At 47.8% G+C, this 22777-nt stretch overlaps 2 protein-coding genes and 1 long non-coding RNA gene across 3 annotated transcripts; 1 reads left to right on the top strand and 2 right to left on the bottom strand.

Annotated features, from left to right (window-relative positions):
* Positions 1-3483: 3483 nt before the first annotated feature.
* Positions 3484-16504, top strand: LOC107325113. The gene is made up of 2 exons (XR_001559616.2): positions 3484-3973; positions 14676-16504. It is a non-coding gene; the product is annotated as an uncharacterized LOC107325113 (long non-coding RNA).
* On the bottom strand, positions 4755-8558 carry HOXB5 (homeobox B5). Its single transcript, XM_015885605.1, has 2 exons — positions 7029-8558; positions 4755-6017 (listed from the first exon to the last, which is right to left on the bottom strand). The coding sequence occupies exons 1-2, from the start codon at positions 7573-7575 to the stop codon at positions 5770-5772; spliced, it is 795 nt and encodes a 264-aa protein (XP_015741091.1). The 5' UTR covers positions 7576-8558; the 3' UTR covers positions 4755-5769.
* HOXB6 (homeobox B6) lies at positions 10574-20776 on the bottom strand. Its single transcript, XM_015885614.1, has 3 exons — positions 20663-20776; positions 12384-12970; positions 10574-11111 (listed from the first exon to the last, which is right to left on the bottom strand). Exons 2-3 carry the CDS (start codon positions 12790-12792, stop codon positions 10852-10854), a joined length of 669 nt encoding a protein of 222 aa, XP_015741100.1. The 5' UTR covers positions 12793-12970; positions 20663-20776; the 3' UTR covers positions 10574-10851.
* Positions 20777-22777: the final 2001 nt, after the last annotated feature.

The following is a 22777-nucleotide window of genomic DNA, read 5'->3' as shown; positions in this document are numbered from 1 at the left end:
CCATCCTGGCATAGGTCCCTGGGGACACGGCACAGCCTGTGCGTGCTCCAAAAGTCAGCGTGAAAGGGCTCTGTAATTAATACAGATGTTCAACGCGGCTCTTTCAATCTGTGAAGCCTGTGATGGCTCTTGGGTGAGAAACAACTGCTTTAGGGTATTCCCCCCCCCCAACCCCAAAGAATCAGGGAAGCTTAGAGCTTAGACACTATTCACTAAATGAAAGGAAACCGTCAGGGATGGAGAGAGGGCAAAGGGAGAAGGAAAAGAGTAAAAAGAAAAAAGAAAGGTAAACGTGGACTTGGTTGTGCCCATTTGTAACAAGCCAGAGACATTCAAACTGCACTGGAATGGCTGAGCTGGTGGGGAGGATGCTCAAGGCGTTTGGTAGACTTTGCATATTTGAAGCCAATAAACACTCAGCCACCTCCAGGCTCAGTTTTGGAGAGGCCTTGAGTTTCAGTTGCTCCTTATATGCATCCAAAACAACAGTATAAAGATCTGCACAACTGCAGGTCTGCAAAACCAGAGCCTATTGTAACCGTGTACAAGAAATTCTCCCTGCACACAGACCCTGTATGAAAGCATTCTGTATTTATTCTGTCTTCTGCAGCAAGGAATAATTGTCCCATGTCTGATGTATGCCACTGAAATGAGAGAAAGGATGAAAAATGCAAAGGAAAATCCCCACCTACCTGCACGGTCAGAGCTCTGCTTTCCTGTTTATCCTCCTTATACTTCCTTTCCATCAACAACAGGGAGGTTTTTTTTTCTTTAAAGGATAGGGGGGAAGCCTGTGCTGAGCCTGTGCTCCTTCCCAGGCTGTAAAATGGGAGCCAATTATTCCTCCCTGTGTCTCACAGGAAGCTGGAGGTTGACACCATATAGGGGGAGAAAAATCCCCCCCCCCCCTCTCCAAATGTAAACGCAACAAAAAAACAGCAACCGACACCCACCCCCCCCCCCCCCCAACCCAGCTTGTAAAATAACCTAGCAGAACAAAACAAAAGGGAAACAGCGGTACAGTGATTCAGGTAGAAAGTGAACAGAGTGTGGGGTTTCAAGTGAGAGATAGATGGGAAGGAGAGGGGGGTGATATTGTTGTGCCAGCAACCAACACAGCCCCAGTGCTGCTCTTTTGCTGTGACAGATCCAGTGCCATCCCTGTGCTAAAATAAAGGGGTGGCAAAGGATTGCTGCTAGCATTACCTGTTGTAGCCCACACAGGCATCTCCTTGCTGCAATGTCTTGTAGCTAAACAGCATTTCAGTCTCCTTTTGCTCTGGATAGCTCGGTCTGTTATCTTTTCCCCTTGATATAACAAGCTGCTTACACCAAAATGATTAGAAATGGTGGTTCTTGAGATCAAAACCTCATCTCTAGCATCACCAGACTGGATTTGGAAGGAAAGTTTGCTTAAGAGACAAATACGTTTGGGTGGGATGCAACTTAATGCACATGAGGGCTAAGGGAGAGGCAGATGGATGGACAGACACACAGATATGTGGATGGATGAATGTGGAAACGTGTTGTTGGTGGGTACACACATGCACTGGTAGTCAGGTTACATTTCCAGATAGATATTTAGGGGGTGGGATGTCACCCTTCTTTCCTCAATCACCATCACCAGAATTAGCCCAAATCCTTATTAGTCGCTAGTACAGATCAGAAGGGTTAAGAACGACCAGGCCCATCACTGCTCTAACCCCAGGACGGTTCACACCTCTCACAACAGCCCCACACCTCCGAGCGCCTCTCACACTGCAGAGACAAAATGTCTGTAGCCCATCCAGTCTGTGTGGCTAAATTCGCATTTCAAGTCTATCCCATTGAAATGCTTTTAGGATCCCATAAAAAAAAAAACAAAACCAAAAACCACCTTTATTATCAACTGAAAAGCAGGGCTGCAGCTCGCACAGACCTTAAGAGGCTGCTCAGAATAAAACCTATCTGCTGAATCAGAAAGGTTCCCTTCCCCTCCTTGAATATCCAGCTTTTGCGTTTAGGTTTACGCGTTTCAGAACGGAGGTTTTCAGGGCTGCATCGGCCACCCCCAGACTGGTCAGGGGACAAGCCGAGAGTTCAAATGATGATCGCAAAGATATTAGGAGACACATGGAGCAGGACAGGAAAAACAGCCCGAGGAAGGAAAAGCAATCTCCAAAGTGTGCAAAAAGGGGGACATTCTGCTTTGTGTAAAGAGACGGACATGTGTCCACCAAATGTTGTCTTACCGTGAAAATCCCCACTAAGGAGGAAAAAAAATAAGCTTGAGACTGCTCCCCCCCCCCCAGCTCTATACCTCCGCTTTGAACTCTTTTTTTCTTTCTTTTTCTTATTTTTTCTAAAGGAACGAGGAGGTGGGGATGGACGTGAGTTGGTTCAGGTGCTGCCCAAACGTCCCCTCACCTCTCCTGCAGATGTTCCCCTTTTAAACCACCCCCAGGTTTCCTGTATCGCTCTCAGTCTGAGCGGTCAAGGAGCTCCGGGGGCCACCTGAACGTCCCCACCCGTGGAGCTGAGGGCAGCCCGGTGCCTCCTCTACCCAACCCCGAGCTGTGGCAGCCTCTGCTCCCTTGCCCTTCCCCGCTAACTTGTTTATTATTCCAAAGGGGAAAAGAAAAAGCCCTGCTGCCCATCTTTTCCAGAGCGGTGTCACTCTGAGAGAGAGAGCAGCAAAGCTGTGACATGTAGGTGGGTTCCATAACGCTCGCAAGGGTCTGTATGCAAACTGCAGCCTCTCTGATTATGTTTTTGTAGCGCTTCGAACCAGGCTGGAGACATAACAGCGGTCATTCGGTGTCTCCATATGGTAGAAACGAACGACGGAAATCTTATTATTGGGGGGGGGGAGGGAGGGAGGGGGTAAGGAAAAAGAAAGAAACCCAAAGAGGAAAAAAGAAAGGAAACTTCGGATGGGAGGGGGGAGGAATTAAACCGATCCCGACAAAGGCCGAAAGCAAAAGAAGAGCGCAAATTTCCACGGCAAGCAGGTGAAAAGAATTACAGTCCAAACGTGGTCCCAACCTGAAGAGCACAGACGTAACACAGCTCATTGAAATGCAAAGGCATGGACCTGGTCGGTGGCTATTTGCAGCCTTACAAAACACACCAAAGCACCGCCAACAAACGAGCAGGATCCTTTTTCTTTTAAAACAGTGAAGGACGAAAACAAACTTTGTCTGAAATTCACTCATCCCCCGGCAAAGATAGGATGGAACTCTCCCTGCCATCATAATGAATCTTTACGGGTTTTCTATTCCTCCCCATTCCACAAAGTTTCCTGGCGGGCCTCGAAGCTGTGATGGAAATCTAATGCAATTCCAGCTCTCGGGAGGATAAGAATTAGGAGCTTCAAAAAGTGAGAAATAAAGCTCTGAAAGAGAGACGGCCCCTCTTTCCTCCCCTCTCAGCTTTTTTTTTTTCCTTTTTCTTTTCCATAGAAACCCTTTAAAACAGTTCGAGCAGATAATATTTCAGAAGAACTTACTTTCAGGGCTGCAGTCTATTGGCTCTCTGGACTGAAAACTGGACCCGCAAAACATGTTCCCTGCAATTGCAGCGTTTATCTCATCTGGAAAAGTGCTCACCCATTGCTGCCCCTTACAAGCCAAACCAAGCAGTTAAAGTGTCACTTAACATTCTAGAGAATGTGAAATATATTGTACATTGTCAACTCCCCAAAACCATAAAACTAACTTTATGGACCTCACGTGACTTTTGAGAGCCAGTGAGGGGTATCTGTCTGAGGTCTGGGCGATTTTTACGATCTAACTTCTAGATAAAACCCTATCCATTTGACATCTAAATGTCATACCCACTTTTGGTATAGTTTGCTATTGGTAAAAAAAAAAAAAAAAAGGAAAAAAAAAAAATACCAAGGAAAGGCGAGCAAATGGTTTGGGATCTGACAGTCCACTTCACATCCCTCTCAAAATCACTTAAGAAGTACCTAAACAGAGGGAGATTAAGTTTGGTAAGTTTTAAGATCCAACTTTACTTGCTGCTAACAAAAAGCCGGAGCTGTGCCGGAGGGCTGGCAGTGGCGTTTTGCCAATGAGAGAGACTCGAAGCTGGAGTGCTTCTCGCCTGGTTAGATTCCCTAGGTAGCAGAATGGCAACGTTTGCCATCTTTGAGGCTGTTGGGTTGTCTGAGGCCGAAATGAGTCGTTGGAGCGAGTGTCGGTAGTCGGTAGAGTTGCGGTCTGCGATTTCAAAGTGGAGGCAGGGATGGGATGCGAGCTCAGCACCACCGAGAGATGGGAGAGATTAGAGCTGAGGGCAGAGATATTCAGTCGAGATGTTCATATAGATCTGTATGTCCATTTTTTATGTATGGTAAACATGCAAACACACAGAGACGTGATGCCATAGAGCGCAGTTTTACGTGTCTATTGATAGAAATACCTCTCGCTTTTAGGATTTGTGTGTGTTTATCTAGATCTGACCGTTCCTAAAACGCACTTATATCGTGTGTGGGTGGTGTTGTGTGTGTGGGGGGGACATTTATACCGCGTCGTTGTAACTTGGAGTACTTTCCAGCAGTTTGCTATGTTGGAATTGGGGGTAGGGGGGGGAGAATGCGATGTTTTTGGGGGGAGAAATGGGACGAAACGGAGTTTTATGTTGGAGTTGCGCGGTGAGAAGCGGGATGTGGGTGAGGTTCGGAGCTCCGGAGGAACTCAGGGCCCTACCGGGAGCTTTCGGTGCGACTCAGCCCGGCGGATCGCGGGGCAATGAGGGGGGACGGAAACGGAGCCTTTGTGAGTAGGAGAAACGTTTATTTGACTTCAAGGAAAGCTACAAACAAATACAAAAAAGCGTATAGGCAAAGTACTACCAGGCAGTTCGACATGACAGATGCCTTTTTTTTTTGTCTTTTTTTTTCTTTTCTTTTTAACACGTAACATTGCATTCACTCTGCCCACTACAAACCGTCTATATTAGTCACATCAGGAATATTCCTAGTATTTACAAACACCAGAGCACTCTATCGTTGGTCCGATTTGATACGTTTTTGAATAGTGAAGTTTACCCACGTCTAAGAGCACATCTCAGAATCAGCCTGGGACGGGAAATCCGGGCCTGAAGTTTGAACTAAAACACAGACTGGACAATTTTAAGACAGATACATGAGATTTTTTTTTTCCTTTTTCCCCCTTTTTAAATATTTTTTTAATCCTTTTTCCCCCTTTTTTCCCCCTCTTTTTTATTATTTTTTGTATTTTTTTCCCTCTTATTTATTACTATTTTTTACTGCCACTGTAGTGCAGGAACCCCCCGATTTTAGCTCAGGCAGAGCAGAACTCACCCCCAAAGCAGTAAACCCAGGAAGGGGAAAAAGCAACAAATAAACAAACAATCGTTATCTGTTACCATCTCATAAATAAGTTATAACATTTATAGGGCTCACATAAAAACATGCTGGCTTTCCAGAAAGCATCAAGATAGCACGGACACGTACATTTAGAAGAACAACGAGAGCATGGGGAGCATCTGGAAATAAAATTTAATAATAATTTAAAAAAAATAATAGGAAAAAAAATTAAGAAACCAACGGGAAAAAAAACTAAACAAACAAACCAGAAACCACGACATGAACTCAGTCCTGGGATAACGGTACCATACACGTCAGTTTCGAATAGCAACAACATGCCGAAAAGAAGGTGCCTCACTGTACAGTACTCCAAAACTAAGATCTGCTGCGCTTTATTTATTTACGGATTTATTTAATGTTTCCTCTTCTTTCCTCGATATTCCTTCCTCTATAATTTATGGCTGAAAGGCGCTGCCCGCAGAGGCTAAGCTCATGCTTTTCAGTTTATTATCCTTCTTCCATTTCATCCTCCTGTTCTGGAACCAGATTTTGATCTGCCTCTCGGAGAGGCACAGAGCGTGAGCGATCTCTATTCTCCTCCTGCGGGTGAGATATCTATTGAAGTGGAATTCCTTTTCCAACTCCAGGGTCTGGTAGCGAGTGTAAGCTGTCCTCGCCCTCTTCCCGTCTGGTCCAGTCATGTCTGAATAACACGGACAACAACGGGATTTTGAATTTCGCTTCAACTCTTTCTGCCAGGGTTTCTTTTTTCTTTTTTTAATCATTACGGCTTTATGTTTATCTGCGTATATTTTAACACCGAGGTGAAAGATTCACCTTCCTCGGGCAATTTGGAAAGCTGCTTATTCCCCATATAGCAGCCTCCCCTCTTCTCCCCCCCCAGTCTCCCTCTCTTTCCCGCATACCCCCCGACACGTGGAAATCCCCCCAACCTTTGGCCCCTCCAGAACCGACACCGGACAACTCAATATTGATAATTTAACCGAAGAACCGAGAGCCTGAAATCGCCCTTTTTCACCCCTGCCTGTTGTTTTTGTGTGTGTGTGTGTGTCTGCTTGCTGGGTCATCTGCTTTAATGCTGCTTTCTTTTCTCCAGGAGGAAAAAAAAAGCGAGGCTGGGGGTAGAGGGGGGGGGACAAGGGGGGGGGGTAAAGGACGATTCACTGTTTTCTGTATCTCTTTGCAATTTGGGTTTTATCAAGAGCAGAATGTCAAGCGTACACCCAGCAGAAGAAGAGAAGGAAAGGACGGAGAGATCCATCTGTGCATATAATGCCATTTTAATGGTCAATTCTTTCCTTTCTTCTGCCACCACCCCCCCACCCCCCACCCCAAAGGAACACCCCCTTCCCTCAATTTTTAAATTACCTTCTCCCACCATAGACATATCGCTACTAGCCTGAAATAAGCGCACATTTCGCGGCCGGAATAGCGAAACTAAAAGAAATTCTCCCCCCTCCAGGCGCCAGAGGCAGCTTTAAAGCAGTGATCAGAGCAAGAAATGCAAAAAGCCATAAATAGCTGCGATTCTGATCAAAGAACCAGCACCGAATAAAGGGAAGGAGAGGGGGGGAAAAAAAAAGAGGGGGGAGATGGGGGGGGGGGGGGGGGAAGAGGGGGGGATAAAAAAAAAAGAGGGGTGTGCGAAAATAAACAACAACAACGACAACGACCGAAAAAGAAGTAGCTGTACCATGGCTAATGTGAAGTTTCCTCATCCAAGGGAATATCTGAGGTGCCTGCCCTTCTGTTGCTGCCGTGGAGGTTGCGATGGGTTCTGCCTGCGCTCGGGGGATGCTGCTGCTTATTGGAGTGCCCTCGTCGGCTCCCGAGGACGCGCTGGTCTCGTCTAGTTCTGTGAAATTTGTGTTGGTGCTGGCAGAAGTAGCTTGGTCGGAGGGGGACGGGGCGGGCTTGCCTCCATGGCTTTCGCTGTTGGAGCAGGGAAGGGAGTCGGGAGAAGATAAGGAGCAGCTAGACGCCTGTCTAAACCTGCTCTCCTGAGCTGGAGAAGGGAAACCGCGGGAGCTCTCCCCCACAGCCCCAAAGTGACTAGAGGAGGCTGAGCGGTTGATGCTAAGGTCCATCCCATTGTAGTTGTAGCCATAAGAGCTGGAATGCATGGTGCTTGAATCTCTGTAAGAACCGTTCATGGAACTGCTGGTCCCATAATTTAGTAACTGATAGTCGGGGCCATTTGGGTAGCGCCCTGAGAACGAGTTTACAAAGTAAGAGCTCATTTGGGTTATTTTGGAGGGCTTGATTTGTGGCTCGTGGTCGTTATAACCCTGTGCTTGACGATTTATGATGTATTAATGAATTATAGCAATGCACTGTACTTCGTTTTTGCTATGTATGCGGCCAAATATGGGGGGAGGGTGGGGGGTGCGTTTGGGAATCACGTGCTTTTGTTGACCAGTCGTAAATTCTCACTGATGACCTCAAGAGGTAATTCATGCTCTATGGTTACAAATAATGACGAGCTCGGAGTCGTTAGGCCCAAGTCGGTGCGCGGCGCCCCGAGGCCCCGGGCGCGCCGGCGCGCCTATTGCGCCACCTTGGACTGGCGCGCCACCTGCCGGCCGAGCGGGTGTACTGCAACCCAACCCCGACCCGCACCCCCAACCCCAACTTGGGGTCCCCTCTTTCCTATATCCAACAAGGGGATGTGTTGGGTTGGGGTCTCCTCTTAGCCAGAGGTTCTGTGCTCTCCACGTGGCTCTTCACTCCCGGTTCGATGTTTGGACCCAACTAGCTGTTTCTTCTTTTGTAGGGTTTGAGTTTGGAGGTGTTGTGTTAAATCCCTTCTGGGTTTCTTCTTCTTTTTTGGGGGTGAGGGGACAACGCGTGGTCGTGGATGCTTATTTCCGAGGGAGAAGGAGAGCTTTGTGAATGCCGAGACGGGCGGTCGCACCTCCATCGAGGGGGGGAAAAAGAAGGGAAATGAGGGGAAAAAATGCAAAAAGAGTCAAAGTCCGGCCGGTGACAGCGTTGCTTTTAGGATATTCTTGTTCCCGAGTATTTCCCGTCCTCTTTTTTGCACACAGCATTGTGTTACGTTGTTCCTTTCCATGTGCAAACCTGCAAGGAATATTGGGGAGCAAAAGCACTCAGAAATAGCTAAAAGCGATGGGAAAAGGGCTGTGCTTTGTTAAACGTTATTTTCCTTTTTCTTGTTATTTGCTTGTTATTTTCCTTCCTTCTTTCTTTCTTTCTTTCTTTCTTTCTTTCTTTCTTTCTTTCTTTCTTTCTTTCTTTCTTTCTTTCTTTCTTTCTTTCTTTCTTTCTTTCTTTNTTCTTTCTTTCTTTCTTTCTTTCTTTCTTTCTTTCTTTCTTTCTTTCTTTCTTTCTTTCTTTCTTTCTTTCTTTCTTTCTCTTTCATTTTTTCTTTCTTTCCTTCCTTTTTTCTTTCCTTTTTCTTTCCTTTTTCTTTTCCTTTTTTTTCCCCCCAAAGCAGTTTAGGAATTTCATATGCTTGTCTGCAACTCATTGGAAATTATGCGCCATATTGAAAGTGACATATAATTATAATAATTACGGGCAATGAAAAGCGTGGCAATAATAGTAAATGTCCTACAGCTGTGAAGCTTCTGCATGAATTGATTTTAAAAGTGACTGACATTAAAGCAGCTCGTGGCACGGGGGAATGCATTCGTACATAGGTATTCCTATGGCACTGGGGAAAGGCAATGGGAATGGGGAGATTCTATTGCATTGCTTTCGGCCCCCCCATAACCCCGTGAAACTTCAGAAAATCTTATTATCCGGGTTCGGCCGCCCTGTTTGCTCCTTTCCAATCCAAAATCACCATCAGGACATAAAACAAAAGCAGGGGAAAAAAGCGTTTCGTTTCGTTTCACACCGAAGCCCACCAAAGTTTGCCATGGATTCCTCTTCGGAACAGAGCAGAAACCATTTCCCCGTCCCATCCCGAGCGCAGTCAGACCGCCAGAAGGGGCCTTCGGAATCGCTTTCAAAATAAAAGAAATCTCCTGTGTTAAAAGAGCTCGTTAGACTGAGTTTTAGATCGCTTCTTTCCTGTTTATTTGTTCCTTCCTTCCCCCCCACCCACCCACCCATTTTCTTTCTCCTTGTCCCCCTTTAAATGAACGCTATATTCCTGCTCGTTTCATAGGGAAAATTCCCCTGAAATCTGGACTTTTTTTTGCAACACACTTTACTTTGATTCGGGGATATGAAGGAAGGGAGCAGATGTTTGAAAGATGCTAGGCAAATGTTAGGTATATTTGGTGGATAAATGAGAGCATATTTTTGCCCGTTTCCTTGATTTATTATGTATATGGAGAGGATTTCGTCATAACTCTTTGTACTATAACAATAAAAAAGAGCCCTACTAAAGCAGAATGTCAGCGAGGAAATACTATTGGTGAAAGGTCCTCCATTTCAGATTAGACAAAAAGAGGGAAAAGCAGATTTATCTCCCCACTGTAACTTCCGTATGCTCGGAGCTGCTCGTCCTTGCAGATTAGAAGGCAGTGCCATAAAGAGAGAAGCAAAGCTCTCTTCATAACTCTGCACTCCTTCAGCACGGCGAGTTGCCCTGGAGAAGGGAAAGATAACAATACTGACAGTGGTGCTGTGCATGAGATCGAAGACTTTGTTTTTATTAGAGAATTCCATGTTCATACCTAAGACAAACTCCAAACACAACACGTACAAAAAAATTAATAAAATAGAACTTCTTCTTCTATTTTTTTTTGTGTTTTTTTTTTTTTTAATCTTTTTCTGCTGTTGCTTTTGTATCCCTATAGGTAGTACTCGTTCTTTCAGTAGGTTTTTCTTTCAAAATAAAAAAGAAAAGAAAAATAAAGGGGGAAAAATAATATATATAAACTCATTACAAGACCTCAGGGCTTGATTAATTTACCAAAGGAAAAGGGGGGGGTGGGGGGAGGGGGAAAGATGGGGGGGGGGGGAACCCAAAAACCCAACTGAAAACCCCAATGTAAACCGTGCAGGAAACATTTCTTTACAAAAATTAAGACAATAAACACCCCGAATGACATATATTGCAGCACTTCCATTAAATACAGAGTTAGCAGATCTCTAACAGTGACACCAAGGGTAGAAACACGGGTAGGAGTCCTTTTTTTTTTGTCTTTTTTCTTTTTTTCCCCCCTCTCACTTTTTCCCCTTTCTCCCTTCTCTCTCTCTCTCTCACTCTCTTTACTTTTTATTATTATTATTATTATTATATTCCATAGGGGGATGGGGGGGGGGGATGGGGAGGGAAGTCTAGGAAGAAAAAAAAACGCAACTATAGAAGCCTGATTTTTGTTTGTTCTGGACACGACAGATATTGGGAACACGAGTCCATGGCATTGGTGGCCCAAACTTTTTTATGTTGCTGTCGCCGTTCTCTGCAGAGCTCTTGTCCCACCAATGTGCGCGTTTTCCCTTCCTCGCAGCCAGCCCCACACCAACCCCTCATCCTCCTCCTGGCTCTCACACGCACCCACTCGCTCCCTCACTCCTTTCTTTCTTAAACGCTCCTTTCACTCCGCCGTTTTCTCCTCCTCCTCCTCCGCGCTCAGCTGCGAGGAGCTGAGCAGTTTGTTCTCTTTTTTCCACTTCATCCGACGGTTCTGGAACCAGATCTTAATCTGCCGTTCCGTCAGACAGAGAGAATGGGCGATCTCGATCCGCCGGCGCCGGGTCAGGTAGCGGTTGAAATGAAATTCCTTCTCCAGCTCCAGGGTTTGATAGCGGGTGTAAGTCTGACGGCCTCTGCGGCCGCTGGGCCCGAAAGAAGAACCTGTGACAGCAGCAAAATAATAATAATAAATATATATTTAAAAAAATAGAGAGGAAAAAATAGGTGTGTGTATGGGGTGGGGGTGGGGGGGAGAGAAGGGATAAACCCCGAGGTGCGTTGGAGGCTCCGAGCAGCTCGGCCCCCCCGCCCCGCGCTTGTGTGCGCAGGGCTGGGAGCCTGCTCGATGCTCCGCGGGGCTCAACCCGGCCTAAGAAGCGATGAGAGGCGCTGAGCGGAGCTTCCGAGAGCGGAGGTTCCGCGAGGGGCTGCGCAGGGTGCGGGGTCAGCGCTGAGCTGAGCAGCGGGGCGAAATCTATCTCAGTCCGCGATGAAAAATCGCAAGGTGTTCTCTCTCTCTCTCTCTCTGCCCCCCCACAACACCCCCCCAAGCCCCCCCTACTCGCCCCCCGCCGCTGTTTTCCACCCTACCGGCAGCTGTAATGGAGCTGAGCATTTAAGCAATAATGAAGTGAATCGATCTGCCCAAACTCTGCATTAAAGAGGACACAACACTTTATGTCCCTGAGCTAATGGACATCAATTCGGAACTTTAAAAGGCAACAAATGCATCTAAACACGGGGATGAGGGTGGTGAGCCTCTATTATTTTTCTCCCCCCACCCCTCTTTTTTTCTTTCCCTTCTCCTGATTGAGGAAACAGCACTTAAAGAAGTCATATATCACCAAGGGAAAAAATATATATATTCTCCCCGGGCAGACTTTTCATTATGTGTAAGTTTCATTAAAAATGTAAGCTCTCCCTCCTTTCGAATATTTAAACACTTGTATATTATTTAACTGCAGCTCGGCTACAGGGGGGTGCGTGGGGGTGCGGGTCGGTACGGAGTCCTCCAGCTCTGAACTGGGTGAAATCTCCCAGTCCGTTCGGGGAAAGACAGAGATAAATAGCTGGAACTGCGTGACACGCAAATAGGAATGTGAAATAAAAAAAATAGGGGAAGAGGGGGGAGGGAAGGGGGGGGGCAGAAATACCGTAACTGGGGATTAAATACGGAGCAAAGTTGTTTGCTGCTGTTCTATTGGGGAGCTGGGCGAGAGGAGCAGAGCCTCACGGCGTGAAGTTTTGGTGCGTGTCAAGAGAACTTGGAGACTCTCACGTTGCCTTAAGTTCCCCGCTGGAAGTTTGGGCTTTAAAGTGAACCTTATTCCTACTTCCCTCGCTCTCTCTCTCGCTCTCTCACTCTGGCGGTTAACAAATAAGAAAGGGGGGGAGGAGATTGATGTATTTATTTCTGTAAAAGAGTAAACTCACTATTGCAAGAGTTCATCCGCTGCATCCAGGGGTAAACCGGGGCGGAACACTTTTGCTCCTCGCTTTCTCCGAACACAGTTTTGCTCTGCGCGCAGTCCGACTTGCGCGGCTCGGGGGCGAAGGGGACCTCGTCCAGGTTGGGGGGGGGGCACGCAGGGTCCTTCTCCCTGAAAAAGCCGCCGGCCCCATAGTCACAGGCGGAGCTGCGGCTGTAGGCTCCGTTGCTTTGCTGGTAGTAGGGAGAGGAGGCATAGCCCTTCTCCTGGACTCCCGTGGCTCCATAGGTGCTGGGGTAGTGCCTCAAAGGATCCGCATAGCCCGAGGGATATAACGGGATCTGTCCCAGGAAGGGCTCCTGCCCCGCCGCCAGACTCACCGGGAAGGTCGAGTTGACAAAATAAGAACTCATTGGAAGGAGCCTGCCGTCCTTTCCCGGCTTTATGATTTGTTGTGTTTTATAGTCCAAGTGGTTTAGCTATTAGTAGTATATCGGAGATTGGGTTTTAGCTGAAGGGAGATGGCGTGGTGCCAGCGAGGGACACAAGGAAATACAACCATCTGATCATGGGCTGACCAATAGCAGGCGCCTGAGGTTGCAAAATAGCACCCATGAGGAGCTGAGATTGCACCAGGGACCCCAAGAACAAACCATCCACCCCCTTTTCCCTCCCTTTTAAACAGCAGAAATGCACCCCCTTAACCAAATATATAATATCTGAGGAAAGAAGCGTTCCCGGCGCTCTCAGAGCTTCAGAAATAAATAAACCGCCCCCCCCACCCCCCTTCCTCCATCCCCCCCCTCCACTTCAGCACCGGGGAGTGAGAGCCGGTGTGTGCGGATGACGGTGTGCACGCGGATGTATTCACACACATAAGCATACAAATACCTGTCCGGGGGGTTGGGGGGGGGGGGGGGGAAATAAGGGAGGGGGGGGGGAGGAGGGAAGTTAATTGTTTGCATTCGGAAAACTTTAACCCCTGTAGCCCGCGAGCCGTCCGAAAATAGCCGAGCGCTTTTCTGCCGTTAAAGGAAAGGAAAAAAAAAGGGGGAAAAGTTTGGTGTTCGGGTGGGTGAACTTCGCAGGGAGCAGATCCCGCCGCTTTGATTAACTCAGATTTCCGATAAGGGAGCAAATAAATGCTGACAGCTTATTGAGGTCCGTTCTTTAGCTCATTACCATAGATTTGCATCGTCTGTTAAAGAAAGCTGCGCTCCTTTCACCCAAACCTTCGCTTCTGGCTTTTTGTGTCTTTTTCGGTTTTTTTTCCTGCAAAAGCCGCATCTTGGGGGAGATGAATGGAAAATCGAAGTATTTCCTTTATCCTTTGCAAAATCCCGCTCTGCTCCCGGTCCCGTACCGCATTGTGCCCTCTTGCGTTTTTTTGTTAATACCAAATCCACGCCCGACCTTTTATGGCCAAAAGGGAGCTCTGAGTTGCTCTCAGAAGCTGAGTTTATTGATCGTCACCGATCGGGATTGTTTTACGAGAGGAAAGCGGTGGCGTGGAGGGGTTCTGCCTCGGAGACCCCGCGGTGCTCAGCTCTCCGAGTCCATCCCCGCTGCAAAACACCTCTTCCTTTTTTTTAGCCAACTTCAAACGCTGGAAGCCCCTAAAAGCCACACTTTGCTCTTGGGGGTCGCCTCTTTCATTTATGGATGCATTCAGCCCTTTATTCCCCCCCTCCATCCCCCCCCTACACCTCGGATTTTATAGCCGGGGATGAGCTCCGCAATACCTGGTGCGTCCCCCCCCACCCCCCCCCACCTCAGTTTGCTCCTCTTATCAGAAGTGAAAAGCCAGAGAGATCTTACAGGGGAAAAAAAAAAAAAGAAGACAATAACGATAAGAATAGTAATAATGAAATCCAGAAGTGCCACTGATCGTATGAAGGACTTCTTTCCCCATCCGAATTTGTAACCATCTGTCTGTCGGTTCTTACACGCGGTGAAATGACACACGTTATCATACGCACTCCTCTGTGCCTGGATCTGCGGCCGTGTGTGCTACAGATCTAGAATTACATACATTACAAGCTCACTGTACAGCTGCCAACTCGGCTCTCTCTGACGGAGCTTTAAGTATCTACGAAAGTCGTATCTTATTACGAGCTAATTTATTTTAAACATCGTATTTACAGGAGCAAAGCCAAGATTGTTTCATGCCATGGCTGCGATGAACATTTCGCCTGAAACGTAATCCTTATAATTCAAGGAAATAACATGCAGAGGAAGTAGTTTTCCATCCTCCACCCCCCTCTCTGACTGATATCTCTTATATTTGTTCTTGCAGAGTTTCCCTCGGTGCATGGCGTGGACCCAAACTTACGTAGATCGGCTTTATTGGTATGCGAGGAAAACAAATATGGGATTGAAAGATTGAACGATGGCTGGAGAAGAACGAGGAGAAAAAAAAGCATCGGATGAAAGCCTGAAGTTCACAGCTTTGCAGGAGCCGCACCGCTCAGACATTTGATTAGAGTTACGCAATATTGATAGCGCTACCAAAACAGCGACTGTCTGACAAGATCGGCTCCGCATGCAAATTCTGAGCTAAGAAATGGGATGTCCTGATAATTCCGTGCGTGAGTACATCTGCTGAAATGTTTGCTCTAATATTTGCTCACAGTTCTCACGGTTGATGTGCGAATAAATGCCTCGAAATAGTTTGGACACCCCCTCGCCTCCCTCCCCCTCCTTTCCCCCCTCGGATTTGCCGTAGTAAAATACTGCTTATATTGTGCACTTATGGCTAAAGAAGGTTATTAGGGCGGTTTATATGTCGACATCATGTAAGAGATCAAAACGCATTGCAACTGGCCACTTGCTAATTGCTTGTTGCTGACATTATAGACGCTCTATAGATGAAATGAATACATCTTGCTTCTTAGGAGAAGGGCGAAGCCTCTCTTGGCCCCCGCAAATGGGGAGAAAAAGGAGAAGAGAGGACACGATTTCCAAACCGAAAAATAGATATATCCAAAAACATAAAGAGTGTAACAGTGTTCATCTTCCGAAGGGTCCGGCCAGAGGAATAATTGGTTTGCCACCTAAAATGAATGCGAACACGAAAGGGGACCTTACACTATGTTGTATCCTAGAGAACCGTACCTTCAGCACGGAGGTGGTTTCTATTCCCATGTAAATGGCTCTGGCAAAATAAAGGGCTGAATAAAGAAATGAATGGAAGGTGGCTTATGGGCATGGCCACTTCGCAGACACTCTCCTGCCTTTCCCGATATAAATCTGAGACCTATTTCGCGAATCTCTTTTCTTTGGCCGCCTCCAGCGCCAGCCAAACCGGGAGGGACACAGACACAGAGCATAAAGGACTCAGCAGCAAGCTCGTACAGTAGCCCATAAGTTAGGTCTCTCTCTGACAGTGCCCATTGGCATATCTTTATTCAGCCTTTGGCCTCATCTCCTCAAAAACAGGCTCAGAGAAGGGGCAATAAAGAGGGAAAGTCGCAGGAGACGCCAGAAGGTGGTAGAGAGCGTTTCACTGAGCGCTGGGAACCCGTCTTTGCTCTCTGACTGACATCACTCAGCTGGCAGGGCATCAATAAAGATAAAGGGACGGATTTACAGTACGCACAATCACGGCTATCTGCCCAGGAAGGTCCTACTTTTCTCTTGCTTCGCTTTTTCTGGCCAGCAAACGTCATCCCCACAAAGCAGAGGGAGGCAGATAGATGAGGGGATTAAAACAACACCCAAATATTTCGAAATGCAAACAGAACAGAGCATTTCTTGTGCTAGAGTTAAACCGCCTAAGAACTTGGTGGAAAGTTCAGTGCAGTTGGTTCCAATAAAAAATGAAACTCTTTTTTCATGTGGAGCTGGAATTCCCGATCCTTCTGAAGTGAGAACACAGCGGGGGTTTCCCTACCCGGGGACTTATTGCAGCCATAAAGTCAAGCAAACACCACGAAAACACTTGAAAAAAACCCTTGTTCCTGGAGTCAGACATAGAAAGCAGTTGGCAGCAGAGCAGCCTCTCTGTAATGCTCAGCCACAGCCAAATCACATCGGGGGGAAACCCGACAGAAGTCCTCTGTGCTCCGCTGTTACCGTGTTTAAAACAATGAGCCCTGAAGGTGTAAAATAAATACCCCCCTCTCCCAGCTCATAACCGCCTAAATCTGAATTCCCAGCAATTTAAGTTTAATTTACCTGACTTCCCGTGCAGTGCGTAATAACCTTGTTAATGGGATCTTTGAAAAGAAGCAATAATAATCTACCATTGTTCCATTAAAGAGTGAGGCTAATTATTAACAAAAAAAAAAAAGAATGGTAAATGTTAGTGTTTGATCACTGCCTAATTGCATGTGGGTGACATTTGGCAAGAGGGGGAGGGAAAAGAAGGGGGGTAACATTGGGGTGGTCAAATCGCACCCAGGCAAACCCTGAGAGAGAGGGAAGTGTGGATGGGATATCGGTGAGCAGACGAAGGGAAAAGCCGACGCGTATCGTGCAGTGCGTAAGGCGAGTGCTGCGGGGTGTTGGGAATTACAGCATGGAACGGTTTAATCAAGGCTGTTGCGGGTCAAAAGAGAGAAACTTTCCACCACCCCCCTTCCCTCCCCTCCTTTTTATTTTTAACATAGGCACCGATCATCTCACTTTCTTAGAGAAAATGTCACCAGTCCAGACGTAAACAGTTGCCAGGAAACTGCATGGTAGAAGGAGAAAACGAGAGGGAGAAAGAGAGGGAGAGGGAGGGAGAGAGAGAAACCTTTTAAAATAACAGGCACGCATTGTCCCTTCAAAGCCCGCAGTAACTTAAAAGTGATTCGTCGTCTGCCTTTACTCTCTGCTCCTTCCCCAGCAACCACCTCCATTCTGTGTACACGACTTGACATATCTTTTCCAGACCCCACCGAAATGACCACTGGAAGCAATAAATAAATAAAAGCCCCTCTGCCTTTTATGATTAGCTGAAATCCCACCTCGCCTGTGCCTCGTACGTCATTACTGGAGCTCAGTTCACAAGATCTCCGCTTGTGCTCCTGCTCTGCAAACAACCAGCTATCTTTCGTCTTCCATGTGTGTATACAGATAGATAGATGCGAGCTTTTATGTTTATATATATGTGTGCGTGTGCATTTATGATAAATCTCTGCACATATGGCAAGGAACAGACACAGAGTTGTACACAAGCAGTGTTCACACATCGGAGTAGGCACAGCTCAACATACGGACATACGGGGTGCACGTAGATCTTATTGTAGGTGATCTATTTACATATATACATACATCCCAAACATTTACATTCAGACGCTTTCAGGCTACGCACGCAGCTTGTAGAACCCTCCAAGCAGAACACCAGGCCTCGGGGATGCAAAACACTATAGGGAACCCCTTGAAACTCGGAGCCGGGCCTCGCAGTGGGGCACAGAGGACGGGATCCAGAATGTGCCCCCATCCATCCCCTCCGCCCCCCACCTCCTCGCCCCCCGCCCTACTGGGCACTGCTGGAGCCCCCGGGGAGCGCCGCCCGCCGCCGCCGACGGTAGATGGCAGCAGACGGCGGGGAATGGGCGAGCCCCGCGGCGCGGCGGCGGCACCGGGGGGACGGCACGGCGGGGAGCTGCCTCCCTTCTCCTGCATCGCGTTTTATTTCCATCGATGAAAGAGGAGGGAGGCTGCCAAAGAAGGCAACGGCGAGGACCCCCCACTCTGGGGCACGCGTGGGCCGAGGGTTAAAGCTCTCTGCCCGCCCCGAGGTGAGATATCCCACAAGTGGTTGCCCTCGGAGGGTGCGGAATGATCGGCGTAAAAAGGATTTGGAGGAAGGTTAATAAATTGTTTGTATTATTATTACTATTATTATTATCATTTGTTGCGCTGGGGAGATTTAAAAAGCAAAAGGAAACGAGTGTGGAGAGATTTAGACGTAAGGGAGAACAGGCAGTAAACCAGCGTTAGCTTCACCCCAACGTGATTAATGAAAAATGTAACAGGTTTGGGAATAAATAGCTGTTAAAGATTGTCTTTCTGTTTATTATTTCCACGGCTTGCGATCATTTACTCTCGTCCGCACGATATTCCAGCACAGTCAAGTTAGCGGAGATAAATCGTCACGTCATAAAACGGTTTATGCTTAAGTAATGAATCTCATCTTAATCTCGTTGCACACACACAGGCTCCTACAACATCATGTTTAAAAAGCACCTCGTAACAGTCACCATTAGTACTACATTCAACCACCCGAAAGCTGGAAAAAATGAAAATCACATTCAAAATGACGCGCATCTCCGGACAATTATTACCCTTAAGGCAGCGTTAGGAAATCAGACAGCACGGAGGGGGAACAGCGGGGGGATTTGCACAAAACCTGGCTGCAAGCTGTGGGAAAGGACCAACACAACGTGAGGCTGAAACCCTACCCGGTATTCCGGCATGGAAAGCCATAAAGACCCGTTAACACTGCAAAGCGCAATTAAATACGAGGAGGTTTATTGCGCTGCAACGTCAGCTTCATTTGGGAGTTTCACGAGGGAGGGGGGGGGGGGGGGGGGGGGGGGGGGGGGGGGGGGGGGGGGGTCGCCGCCGTGGGGGAGGGGGGGGGGCGCCGCCACGTCGCCGCGCCCTCTCCCCGGCTCCCCTCCGCCGGCCGTGCCCGGCCGCCCGGCGTCCCCGTCCCGCACACACTCACTCTCCAGATAGTCCTCCAGATACAGCATGGCGGCGGCCGGGCCAGCGCCAAGGGGCTTCTCGCTAACGGGGGGCTCGTCCCTTCCAATATGGCGCCGCCGCCAACAACACCGGCGGCTCGACTCAGCGAAAACAACATTGGCGGCTGACGGCGCCCGCCTCGGCCGCGCCGCGATTGGCTGCACGGCACCGTGACGCGCCCGCGGCCTGCGCTGCTCTGCGGCACCACGGGAAACGCAGTTCGGACGGGAAAGGCCGCAGAACTACGAGTGCCGCCATGCACCGCGAAGGGGAGGGAATGAGGGGGAGGGAGCGGGACGGCGGGGCGGGAGGAGCGGAGCTGGTGTAGGGCGGAGTGGGATTCAGCGTGTATATGAGCAAGGAAAGGACGTGTGCGCTTAAACCACGTCCAAGTAAAAACCTGCGTTTGCTTTGTGACAGTTATTGGGACAACCGGGGTATCGGGACCTCCTCACAGAATGGCCCCGGTTTGGAAGGGACCTCAGGGATCATGAAGCTTCAACCTCCCACCACAGGCAGGGCCACCAACCTCCACATGTATTACTGGACTCACCCTTATGACTGCTTGTATGCCCCGGTTTTAATGCCTGGCGAAAATACTATTTAACTTTGCCCAGCCTCTGAGTAGAGTCAAGCAGGTACTTAATTTCTCTATCTGTAGTCTCCTGTAGACTTCGTTGGTACTTTTTATTTCTCAACAAGTGGAAAAACTGTAACATTTTTCATTTCTGCCAATGTTAACTCATATTGCATAGTCAAATGAATAACCACACTTAATTCAGTAGGATAGTGGTACTATAATGTCTCCCCACTTACTTTGTCATTTGTGTTCCACATCTCTTAACTCCATCTTTTTCACCTTTGTATTCCACTTGGTCTTCCTGTGTTTCTTCCAGATCCATCCTACCTTGTACATGTTTTAAGGGCTTTTTGTATTCTAGGGTCACACCATGTAGTTTCTTCAGTACTCTGTAACTGTTTAATCCAGTATTTTCAATCCTGTAATCCCTGTGTTTTGTTTCTTCCCCCTTTTCAAGAACTGATTGTCATTGGTTTGATTTGAAGGAATTGGGAACGAGCCAGCCCATCCTTGGCTTACATTCCAGATCTCAGCTCCTGCTGTTATGTTCCTGTGCTCTCTTATCACAAGAAAGCCTCTCAGCCTTTTACATACAGAGATTGCTGACCACGGAGCATAGAAAACCAAACCCATTTGCTTTGCCAGGGAGGTGATGGAGCCTCCTCCTCTGCAGATATTCAAGACCCACCTGGACACCTACCTGTGCAATGTGGTGTAGGGAACCTGCTTTGGCAGGGGGGTTGGACTCGATGATCTCTAGAGGTCCCTTCCAACCCCTACAATTCTGTGATTTGTTACTGACAATTTGCCTATTTGCACAGAACTTTAGAATACAGTGACAACTGAGCAGCACCAGAGGAGGGTGCAGCAATGACAGCATACAGCTANCCCCCCACCCCCCTTTGGGTAGGGGAGGAGAGGGAGATAGGGAATAAAACAGGGAAAAAAAGCAGCTTGACAAACGCATTTTCTCAAAGAAAGAAAAAAAAATAAATTAAGAGAAACAGGTATTATTTCCTTACCTTTTGACGTCCATTTCTGTGGTATAAGCAAAATATATAGGGAGAGAGAGACAGCGTTTGCTTATCTGTTAGCTGACAAATATTGTCCCAACCTGATAGCCGTCGATTGCCTCTCTGACTTGTGATAGCTTCTTGCATTTCTGTCATTTGCATAGAAAATGGAGTAACTTCCCTCTTTGAAAAATGATAGCCGCCACTCGCTCCAGAATCTCCACTGTCCCTCCATTACTACTGAGATTCCAAATCGGCAGGCAAATTAACAAAGGAATTAGCAAAAAAAAAAAAAAAAAAAACCAAAAAGGAAAGGAAAAAATAACCCCAAAACCCTCTTTTCCTACGTGTGTGTGCGGATGTGAGAGCCTATGTGTGCGTGTGGATGTGTGTATAGGCGTCCCCCCTCCCCTCTCCCCTGGTTTAGACCTATCGAGCCTATACACAAAAGTAAAAAAATGTAAAGAGGAGAGAGCCCTATAGAGGACACTGATCCGACCCAAGGTGCAGCGGACAGAAGAATGGTGCAATATAACCACATGGGAAATAATAAAAAGTTCATGTTCACGGTTAGCAGTCCACATGACCGGCTCTGGCCAATCCCAGAACCCAGCCACTCATAAAGTTCTATCACAAAGTTGTAAATTTTCATAAAACAACAAGGAATTTATTGCATTTCTTCATGACCGGTTTAACAGCAGTCTTTTTCTTAGCCGCCATCTTTTTTTTTTTTTAAACAAAAATAAAAGAATATGAAAAGGGGTTCGGGGATATTTTCCCCCCTTTGGTTCTATGGAGGGGGGTGTTGGAGAGAAATGATGGAATAATTCCTCGTGTAATAGGCTATGAACAATAATGACTCCCCCGAAATAAAGAGATTGGGCTTGGGTTTGGCTTTTAAACGAGCAAAGGCACTAAAACAGTGGGGTTCGGGGGAGACTTTGGACGTCTCTTTATTTTTCAATGCAACGGGGACCCTTTTTTTGCTGCAAAGGGCAATTCGCAGATTTCGGGGGTAACAAAAAGGGAAATAAAGGCGGACAGCGGTGATCGTGCCCTGGGTAAAACCGGGGTGGGGGGGTCGGGGGGGGCTGTGCTCAGGGGTTCCCCACGGCCGCTCACCCTACAGGATCCGCTCATTTCCCCCCTATAAAGCGGGGACTCCCATAGGGACACACGGGGTGCGCAGTTCGGGTCTCGGAGGTATCGCCATGGCACACACTTCGGCTTTTCCATGAGACCCTCCTCGATCCCTCTTCGATCCCCTCTGCTTGAGGCACAGCTCCGTGCCAGGGGGGGCTGGGGGGGCAGGGGAGGGGGGGGGGCTGTTGGCTGCAGAACGGGGGGTTGGGGTGAAATTTCTAGACAGCTTTCTTTTTTTCTTTCTTTTTTAACCTCTCCAAGAGATCTCACCAAAGGATTCACCAAGAAAATGTGGAAGATTTCCCTTTGTTTTCCCTTCCTTCGAGCTGGATTTCCAGTGTTCATATGCCACCGTAAGTGGCACCTTTTACTAATGGGCTTGCCGTAATTAGCAGATGCAGCCTGCTCTGCAAATCGCTCTTATGGATGTGGGCGCGCGGCTCCTTGACGTGGCATCATCCCCCCTTTTTTTTTTTTCCCTGGGACCTTCTGCTGGATGCCCCGTTCGCCTCCATGGGGCCATCCGTGGCGGTGGGTGGCGAAAATGGAAGGAGGGGAGGAAGGCGGAAAGCTGCCATTCCCCAACCAGAAGCCCTTTGCGCTTCCCCGGCATCATCCTGAGCGTTCATTTAGCGAGCAAGTTACGCGGAGCCTCCGCTGGAGGAATCCGCGTTGTGCCACGCACTCTGTAAATATATAAACGGGAGGGGGAGAGCGGCGGGGGCTGCTCCATGAGCAAGTGCTTAAATTTGCTCGCTTTTGTTTTGCATTGTTGATTTCCTCCCCCCCCACACGCCCCGTTTAATTGCTTTAATTTCTTTGATGCGCTCTTTGATGCTAAACATTATTCGGTGCTAATGAAAAGAGTTCCAATCCGCAGTAAAGTAATTGAAGAGCGGAAGGAGAATCTTTAAAAAGGGAAAAGAATAAAGAAAATAGTGAAGGCCCGGCTCAATAGATCGGGGTTTTTTATTCCTGTAA

The sequence above is a fragment of the Coturnix japonica genome, chromosome 27 (assembly GCF_001577835.2).
Source record: "Coturnix japonica isolate 7356 chromosome 27, Coturnix japonica 2.1, whole genome shotgun sequence".
In the NCBI taxonomy this organism is placed as follows: Eukaryota; Metazoa; Chordata; class Aves; order Galliformes; family Phasianidae; genus Coturnix; species Coturnix japonica.
Note: the sequence above shows the minus strand (reverse complement) of the source record. Positions and strands in the feature narration are given on the sequence as shown.